The 9,399-nt window shown below is 40.0% G+C and overlaps 1 protein-coding gene across 3 annotated transcripts; it reads right to left on the bottom strand.

The window, feature by feature from the left end:
- Positions 1-4,774: 4,774 nt before the first annotated feature.
- Positions 4,775-9,399, bottom strand: CFAP68 (cilia and flagella associated protein 68). 3 transcript variants are annotated; one of them, XM_086339175.1, is made up of 4 exons: positions 9,010-9,399; positions 6,057-6,287; positions 5,247-5,313; positions 4,775-5,078 (listed from the first exon to the last, which is right to left on the bottom strand). In XM_086339175.1, the coding sequence occupies exons 1-4, from the start codon at positions 9,049-9,051 to the stop codon at positions 4,909-4,911; spliced, it is 510 nt and encodes a 169-aa protein (XP_086195301.1). In that variant the 5' UTR covers positions 9,052-9,399; the 3' UTR covers positions 4,775-4,908. The 3 variants fall into 3 exon arrangements, with proteins under 3 accessions (XP_086195301.1, XP_086195303.1, XP_086195304.1); XM_086339177.1 differs by lacking the exon at positions 9,010-9,399 and adding an exon at positions 7,364-7,468; XM_086339178.1 differs by lacking the exon at positions 5,247-5,313.

The raw sequence follows: 9,399 nt of genomic DNA, 5'->3' as shown, positions 1-9,399 counted from the left end.
GCATTTTTAGACTCAATCTGGGAGCGGTATAGTGATTGAAAAATAGGGACTGAAATAGAAAATAGAGACAGCAACCAAAAGGGCAAGAGTAAGAAATGATGGGACAGTGGAATATGGTAAAGGTGACAGAGATGTAAAAAAGAGGGACATGATAGCACAGGGAACTCTGCTCAATGTTATGTGGCAGCCTAGATGGGAGGGGAGCTTGAGGAAGAATGGTATGGCTGAGTCCCTTTGCTGTCCACCTGAAACTATCACAACATTGTTAGTTGGCTATATTCTAACATAAAATAAAAGTTAAAAAAGAGGGACATAATCAAGACATAATGTGTGGAGAGAATTTACAGGGCTTGGTGTCTGTTTGAATGGGAAGGTTGAGAAAGAGGGATATAAAATAATTATTTGCTTTCTGTTTTTAACAACTGTGTGAACTTATTATGCAATATATTAATATAATATTAAAAATAAGAAAGAGTAGTTAAGACACATAAAAGAAAACTATGGAATTCACAAAGATATGAAATATATAAGAAGGAAAAGTTTGGGACTGAAGATTATGAATTCAGCCATAGGTTTCAGGAAATTACCTCAACCTGATATGAAAAACCCATAACCAACATCACACTCAATAGTGAAGATTTAAAGTCCTTCTTCTAAGACTAGGATCAAGACAGGGATATCTACTTTCACCACTTCTATTCAATATATTTTTGCAAGCTCTAGCCAGAGCAATTAGGCAAGAAAAAGAAAAGCATATAAATTGGAAAGAAAAAAGCAGAACTGTCTCTATTTACAAAAGACAAAAATCATACATGCATAAAACCCTAAAGATTTCACCAAAAAAATCATTAGAACTAATAAACAAGTTAAGCAATATTGCCGGATATACAACCAACACATACAAATCAGTTGCATTTCTATACACTAACAATGAATAATAAAAAAGGAAATTAAGAAAACAATTTCATGTACAGTAGCATAAAAAAGAATAAAATACATAGAATAGCTTCAACTAAGGAGGCAAAAAACTTGTACATTAAAAAGTAAAAGATATTGCTAAAGTAAAGAAGGCAGAAATGGAAACTCATCTGTGTTCATGGATTAGAAGGCTTAATACTGTTAAGAAATTAATACTAGCTAAAGTGACCTACAGAGTCAAAGCAATTCTTATCAAAATTCCAATATATTTTTGGCAGAGGTAGAAAATTCCACCCTCAAATTCACATGAGATCTCAAAGGACCCTGAAATAGACAAAACCATCTTGAAAAAGAGGAACAAACTTGGAAGATTCACACTTTGTGATTTCAAAGCTTATTACAAAACTACAATAATTTTAAAAAATGTGGTATTAGCATAAAGGCAGACACAGACCAAGGAAAAGAATAGAGAGCCCAGAAATAATCCCTCACATATACAGTTAAAAGATCATTGACAAACACATCAAGACCATTTAACAGGAAAAGGACAATCTTTACAACACATGGTGCTGGGAAAACTATATATCCACCTGCAAAAGAATGAAATTAGACCCTTACCTTACATAATACACAAAAATTAACTCAAAGAGAATCAAATGCCTAATCATAAGAGCTTAGAAGAAAACACAGACAAAGTTTCACAACATTGACTTTAGCAATGATTTATTGGATATGACACCAAAAGTTTAGGCAATAAAAAAATAAAACCAGATAAACTCAACTTCATCAAAATTGAAAACTTTTGTATATCAAAGGACACTAACAAGGGAATGAAAGAACCCACAGAGTGATATTTACAAATCATATAGTAGTTGATTAGAGATTAATATCCAAAATATATAAAGATATATAAAGAACATCTACAATTCAACAACAAAAAAGCAAACAACCCAGTTCAAAAATGAGCAAAGCAGTGGTAAAGAATCTGCCTGCCAATGCAGGAGACACAGGTTCAATCTCTTGTCTGGGAAGACCCCTACATGCTGTGGAACAGCTAAGCCTGTGCACCACAAATATTGAGCCAGTACTCTAGAGCCGGGGAATCGCACTACTGAGCCCTTGCACTGCAACTGCTGAAGCCCATGTGTCGTAAAGCCTGTGCTCAGCAAAAAGAGAAGCCACTGCAATGAGAAGACTGTGCACTGCTACTAAAGAGTAGCCCCCACTCGTTGCAACTAGAGAAAAGCCTGTGCAGCAACAAAGACCCAAGACCCAGCACAGTCCCAAAATAAATAAATAAAATTATTTAAAAATTGAACAAAGGACTTGAATAAACATTTCTCCACAGACAATATACAAATAACTGAAAAGCACATGAAAAGATCCTCAAGACCACTAGCCCTTAGGAAAACACAAATCAAAACCATGAGAGACCATTTTACACCCACTAGGATGGCTATTATAAAATGGAAACAAACAAACAAAACACCAGAAAACATGTGTTGGTAACGGTGTGGGGAAATTGGAACCTTTGTGTGTTCATTATGGGTGGGAATGTAAAAAAGTGCAGCCACTATGGGAAACTGTGGCATTTCCAAACTGTTAAATAGAACTAGCACATAAGCTGGCAATTCCATTTATGGGTATATGCCCAAAATAATCAAAAGCAGGGATTCAAACAAGTACCTGTGCACCAATGTTCATAGCTCTCCTGGTGGCTCAGGGATTCTTCTGGTAAAGAATCCAATCTGCCTGCAATGCGGGACACACCTGGGTTCGATCCCTGGGTTGAGAAGATCTCCTGGAGGAGGGCATGGCAACCCACTCCAGTATTCTTGTCTGGAGAACCACCATGGGCAGACGAGCCTGGCGGGCTGCAGTCCATGGAGTCGCAAAGAGTCAGACAATACGAAGCGACTAAGCGCGCACACAGCACAGCAGTGTTCATAGCAGCAGAACCCACACTACCCAAAAGACGAAAACAACCCAAGTGTCTACTAACGAGTGAACAGAGAAGTAAAATGTGTCATAATCCAACGGAAGTCCTAGAAAGGACACAGGCTGTAACATGGATGACACTTGAAAACAAACCAAGTGAAATAAACCAGAGACAAAAAGAAAAATATCGTATGATTCCACTTATATGAGGTACGTATAACAGGCAAATTCATAGACACAGAAAATAGAATAGAGGTTACCAGGGACAGGAGAAGAGGGGAACGAGGATTTGTTGCTTAATTGGTATAGAGTTTCAGTTTGTAATGATGAAAAAGTTCTGGAAACGGTGGTGATGGTTGCATAACACTGTGCATAACATGTATTTAATGCCACTGAATTGTATACTTAAAAACAGTTAAAATGCTACATTTTATGTTATATTTTATCACAATAAGAAATGCACTGGATACCTAGGGAGTAGGATAGACACATAACATATAAACTTAAAACATGTGTCTATAAAATATTCATACTGGAAAATATATACCAATTAATTATTAATATTAGTAAGAGATAATTCAAATTCTATAGCTGATCAAACAATACAATGCAATTTCCATCAACATCCTATCTTTTTTGTGGAACTTGGCAAACTGATTCTAAAATTTACATGGAAATGCAAAGGGTCAAAAATAGCTAAGATGCTCTTGCAGAAACACAAAGTAAAATGATTTGATCTACTGGATGTTAAGACTTATACAATTATCATAATTAAGATAGTGAGGTAATTAAGGCATTATAGCTAAGATGGGATTAAATAAAAAACAACGGTTAGTCTAATGGAATATAATAGAGAGCCCAGAAACAGACCCAAGTATACACAGATAGTTGATTTATATTAAAAATGGCTTTGAAGAGCAGTGAAGAAAGGATGGTCATTTTAATAACTAATATTGGGACAACTGGATAGCCATACAGAAATAAACAAAACTTAGTCACTACCCAACATCATGTATAACATAAATTCCATATTCATACCTGTTTCAAAAAATAATGAAGGTTTGGGAGGTAATATATGGGAGACAGTTCCCATATATTACATTGTCATCTTAAATAGGAGATTAAAAAAAAAAAAAGGAAAGTACTGATGTTAAGACCATTGCCTCTGAGTGTTCACCAACCCTAAACTATTCACAATCTTTTCTCAATTGTAGCCAGTTCCTCACAACGAAAGACCCATCTTAAACTGGCTGAGTCATCCCAAATTCCTAAAAGTATCCTACCCTAACATCACCTTTCTGAATCATTACCAAGATTGTGTCAAGATGAGGTTCTTCCTTGTCACAGGTTTAATAAACAACTCAGCTTTGTCTGATCAGCAGTTTTCTTTGGCAATCTTCATCAGGGAGTCAAAAATTGACAGTCTTTTCTTTTTGAGATATAAACTGAAATATTTATAGATGAAATTATATAATTTCAGAGAAAAATTTAAAAATAGAGAAAGTAAATAGGGATAGATAAGATTGGTCATCGATTGTTGAAGCTGGGTAATGGTACATGCTAGTTCATTATACTATTCTGTCTAGTTTTTTATGTTTCAAATTTTCCATATTAATAAAAATAGTTATATTTCTTCTTCTAGTCCTTAAGAGGGGATATGCATTAGAGGACAGTAAATATAACTTATCTGACCATGACTACCAGGCTCACATCCAGAAAGCATCTAGCCAAATGTGGCCTAAGTCAGGATGGATTTTGCAGCTTTGCCCCTCACACAAGGCAGGGAAGAGCAGAGTGGTTGTAGATTTGAAAGAAATAACTCTTTTCAATGCTGTTCTACAACACTCGTAATGTAGAATAAGAGTAAATATACTTAACTTAAATTTGACATTTAAATCTTGGTTTAAAAGAGTGGGGGTAGAGAAAATTTGTTGGGCTTTATTTATTCAGACAGTAAAACTGTGCTACAGTCAGCTAAATTCTTAGTTGTGCTTAAAATGGGCTCCCTCCTACGTTCTATGCTGGAAAAACGAAACTTATTCTTTCTTAGAATCATGGACTCTGAAACTGGCAGTTACTAGGATTCCACACACACACAGAGTGATGATCAGTTTGAGGCTTTGAATAACTAGTCATGTAAGTTGACTTTTCTGTGCATTTGTATGGAGGAGGAACCAGCTCAGGTTGATGTCCTGGGAACCAGTGAGGTTCTCGCTTAAACCCTGAGGGAAGAGAAAAGAGGAGTCTTAGTAAGTAATCTCTTTGTTATTTCTGAGCGAATATACAGTGAAACCTGTCAGAGCTGAGAAAAGAGATAAATCATTCACTCATCTAAGTTTTCTTTGTGTTCCTCCTGAGGCAATAAGAATTAAAAAGAATAGGTCACCTACTATGGGTTGAAAGTGGCCTTCTGTTGTTGTAGCTTGTATCATATGTTGTTTCAAAGTAGTGTCCAAACTGGAAAGAAAAGGTAGTAGTTTAAAAATACAGGAGTCTATAGCCAAAGCTGGGGAATAAAGGACACAATGGCATACATTCTAGCAGGCTCTGTACTATTTTAGCTTGACCAGAGATCTATACATGGCATTAACCTATATCCTACCAATTTTTATATCCTGTGTGTGTTTGTTTAGGAGATTTCAGGGCAAGATGAAGATAAATGACAAATCTAGCTGGCAGGGACCAGAGGAGAAACTAACCTGAATCAGAAGACATTAGATAAATATTTCTGTAGACTAATGAAATCCAAAGAAAAGCAAGAGAAAAAGCATGATACTCATCCTTTTATTACCCTGTGGTTGCTTAGTAGCTAAGTCGTGTCCAACTCTTTGTAACCCGATGGACTATAGCCCACCAGGCTCCCCTGTCCATGGGATTTCCCAGGCAAGAATACTGGAGTGGGTTGCCATTTCCTTCTCCAGTGTATCTTCCAGACCCAGGGACTGAACCCGTGTCTCCTGCATGGCAGGCGGATTCTTTACCACTGAGCCACCTGGGAAGCCTTACAATAACGTAATATTCAGCTTGATAGTAAAGTGGGATAAGCGTTCCACCTGAGGACTGCTGCCCTCTTCCAACCATTCACTGAACAGAAGCCTGAAAGATCTCAGCATTGGAAGTTATCAGATTCCTGTTTCTCAAATGGCCATTGGTGTTTCTTTTGCTAACAGAAGAAAACAAAGAAGAGAAAGTTCGATTACCTGGGAAGGCAAGGGTTTTGGCTGCACGATATTCTTTAGGTCATATCTTTCCTGGTTCCAGTTGCCCATCAGGGTACGGTTTGAATAGGCATCTTCATTAGTGTTGCATCTCCATCCATACTGGAAAAACTTGGACATATCATTCCAATCCGTCCACACTTCAGCATGGCCATCTGCATTAATGAGGCTGCCATAGTGTGGGTTTGTAAGGAAACAGGCGAGGACCTGTCTCTGGGAAAAGGTGGCAATAGAAAAGTTTGTTGCACAAACCAGAGAGCAGAAAACACATCCCTTTCTCGTCCTTGGCCAAGCATAAGTACACCTTCTGAAGATCTAGGCTTTCCTCTCAGTTTAATAATTGTCATCCTGTTTCCTTCCAAGTTCATAAATCCTTTGACCTACCCTCTCAATCAGCAGTAGTAGATGACTAAATGGATTAAATACACTCCCCCCCAAAAGGCAAGAGAACTTCAGTACCCTAATACTATTGGAGAACTAGAAAATAATTCTGGTGATTTTGAGGTGTAAGAATTTAAGGACTAATTACTGCCATCTTCAAAGAGAAGACAGAGAAGTGAGAGCTGGATAACTAGAAATATGATAGATCAATGATCAACAAATGATGGTTTCCTTCCTTTGGGCCCAGCTCAAATGCCACATCTTAGGATACAGCGTTCCCTTTTCATGATGCCTTACCTCAAGTTAACTTCTCTCAATTGTCTCACATGGAACTTTATCTTCACACTTTTATATATCCATAACTTTATACCTGGAGAAGGCACTGGCACCCCACTCCAGTACTCTTGCCTGGAAAATCTCATGGACAGAGGAGCCTGGTAGGCTGCAGTCTATGAGGTCGCTAAGAGTCGGACACGACTGAGCGACTTCACTTTGACTTTTCACTTTCATGCATTAGAGAAGGGAATGGCAACCCACTCCAGTATTCTTGCCTGGAGAGTCCCAGGGACGGGGGAGCCTAGTGGGCTGCCATCTCTGGGGTCGCACAGAGTCAGACACGACTGAAGCAACTTAGAAGCAGCAGCAGCAACTTTATACCACATGTTAGAGTTCTTCAAGGAAGTGTGGAATCTTTTACACTGAAATATGCATCCCTTGAGGACAAGATCTGTCACTTTTTCATTACTGCACCCTCTCCCTCTGTATACCCTCCCAATCAATAGTAATTTGCACATACCAGATGACCAATGTCTGAATTTCAATTTTTTTGGTAAGGAATCAAAAGCCAACCATTTCTAATTTTGGTTAAAAGTTCAGTCTGGTCCCTTGGCTTAGGAGCAAGACAATACCTTCTCTGAAGATGAATACTTTGAAGTTGAGGAGCTTGTGTCTGAAGATTTTATAGCAGAGTAACAGCAAACCTTACTCTGACGTTCCATATTCTTTAAAACAAGAGATGACACTAAACCTGGCCTTCCCAGTTCTCCAGGCAAAGAAAGAATTTAGATCACCCAGATCACCAGGTGGCCATGATTTGGTGGTCATCACCCACGCACCTTTCCACAGCTAGAGACAAAGCCAACACTGTAAGTTTAAAGGTAACTGCCCGCACATCATGGGCCTTTGTGAAGATAGATGCATGCACTTATGTCAACAAACAGCATGACAACTAAGAGCAGTTGGTCCCACAAAGTCCTCAGGCCATGTATCAGATGACACTGTCCCTGGGGCTGTTAAGGATAGACATCCCCACCCACTTAGTTGTCCAAACCTGAAAACTGGGGCTTATCTTTGACTCTTGGTTTCTCCTTCAACTCCCTTACATCTATTCAATCACTAGGTCTTGTTGATTTTTTAATCAGTGCACTACCCTCCATCTCCACTGAAAGTGAAGTCACTCAGTAGTGTCTGACTCTTTGTGACCCCACGGACTGTAGCCTACCAGGCTCCTCTGTCCATGGGATTTTCCAGGCAATAGTACTGGAGTGGATTGCCATTTCCTTCTCCAAGGGATCTTCCCGACCCAGGGATCAAACCCAGGTCTCCCACGTTGTAGACAGACGCTTTACCGTCTGAGCCACCAGGGAAGTCCATCTCCACTACCAAGTCTCAATTCAGATCACTACCAGCCCTAGTCTCCGTTACTGCAGTAACCTTCTATCTGGACTCCTTGCCACCAACCTTGTTCTTCTTCTATCACTTCTCCATAGGAAAGCAGAATTTTTGAAAATGAAAATTTAATTGTGTCATCTTCCTACTTAAAAATCTTTCAGTGGCTGGCCACTGTTTTCAGAGTAAGGTTAAGGCTATAAAAAAATGCCTATATGAACTGGTCCCTGCTTTTCAGTCTCATCTGTTATCCAATCTCCCTCAAACTACATTTCAGTCAAACTCAGCTACTGTGTTTTTCCATCATGCTTTTGCATTGTTACTTCTGCCTTTTCAGTCCTCCTGACTCAGGAAAGGTGTAGTCCCCCCCAGTCCCCTTAGCTTTCAACTCAGGTGCACTTCATCCACAAAATCTTTCCACTTCATCCTCAAACTTGGTCCCCTTCAGTGTGCTCCTCAGCGACCTGAATTACTCCATTCATAGTACTGCTGCTGCTGCTAAGTCGCTTCAGTAGTGTCCGACTCTGTGCGACCCCAGAGACGGCAGCCTACCAGGCTCCCCCGTCCCTGGGATTCTCCAGACAAGAACACCGGAGTGGGTTGCCATTTCCTTCTCCAATGCATGAAAGTGAAAAGTGAAAGTGAAGTCGCTCAGTCGTGTCCAACTCCGACACCAAGGCTCCTCCGTCCATGGGATTTTCCAGGCAAGAGTACTGCATCTCACTAAATCAGAATTGTCTCTTTCGCCGTGCATCCTCCACCACACTACAAGCTCAGAGAAGTCATAGGCCACATCCTGTTCCTCCATATATCGAACAGCCTCCATAGGCCTGGGGCATAACACTCAACACTTCTTGAATGCATAAAAGGTAGGGGAAAGAATCACCTGGAAAAACTCCGAATAACAATGATAATCGGTTGCAGTCATTTCGGATGAGATGAAGGCTGTTAAAAATCCTCTGAGTCAGGATGCAGAACGCAGCACCATCTCTCCTTGGCCTCAGTCCGGCCCTGCTTCGTTCACTTAGAACTCACTTCACCTTCGACCTGTCTGCCCCACCCCCGCCCCCAACCCCCCGAAGCTAGGGACTGCTCAAGACCTCAGGCAGGTGTGACGAAGTCGCTCAGGGCCGCCCTTGGGCCCAAAAGAATTTAACACTTCCGATGGGGTGAGGGAGTGAGGGGATTGGGTGGCCGGTGTCTCGTTCTTGCTCTCATGGTTATCTTCCTACTCGGGACGTCGCGGCCCCAGTTTGTCAAGACAACCAGATGCTGT

This window comes from Bos grunniens, chromosome 15 (assembly GCF_055505025.1).
Source record: "Bos grunniens cultivar Pamir isolate PY7600 chromosome 15, Bosgru_T2T1.0, whole genome shotgun sequence".
In the NCBI taxonomy this organism is placed as follows: domain Eukaryota; kingdom Metazoa; phylum Chordata; class Mammalia; order Artiodactyla; family Bovidae; genus Bos; species Bos grunniens.
The sequence above is the reverse complement of the archived record's forward strand: the minus strand, read 5'-3'. Positions and strand labels throughout refer to the sequence as shown.

What these genes read in the sequence shown, in the direction of transcription:
- CFAP68 (XM_086339177.1), bottom strand. Translation starts at nt 7,453, where the DNA reads ATGGAACGTCAGAGTAAGGTTTGCTGTTACTCTGCTATAAAATCTTCA. An exon ending in AGTATTCATCTTCAGAGAAG is followed by an intron (nt 6,288 to 7,363) that starts GTATTGTCTTGC and finishes ACCTTTTCCCAG; the next exon opens with AGACAGGTCCTCGCCTGTTT. An exon ending in AAGGCCACTTTCAACCCATA is followed by an intron (nt 5,079 to 5,246) that starts GTAGGTGACCTA and finishes CTCTTCCCTCAG; the next exon opens with GGTTTAAGCGAGAACCTCAC.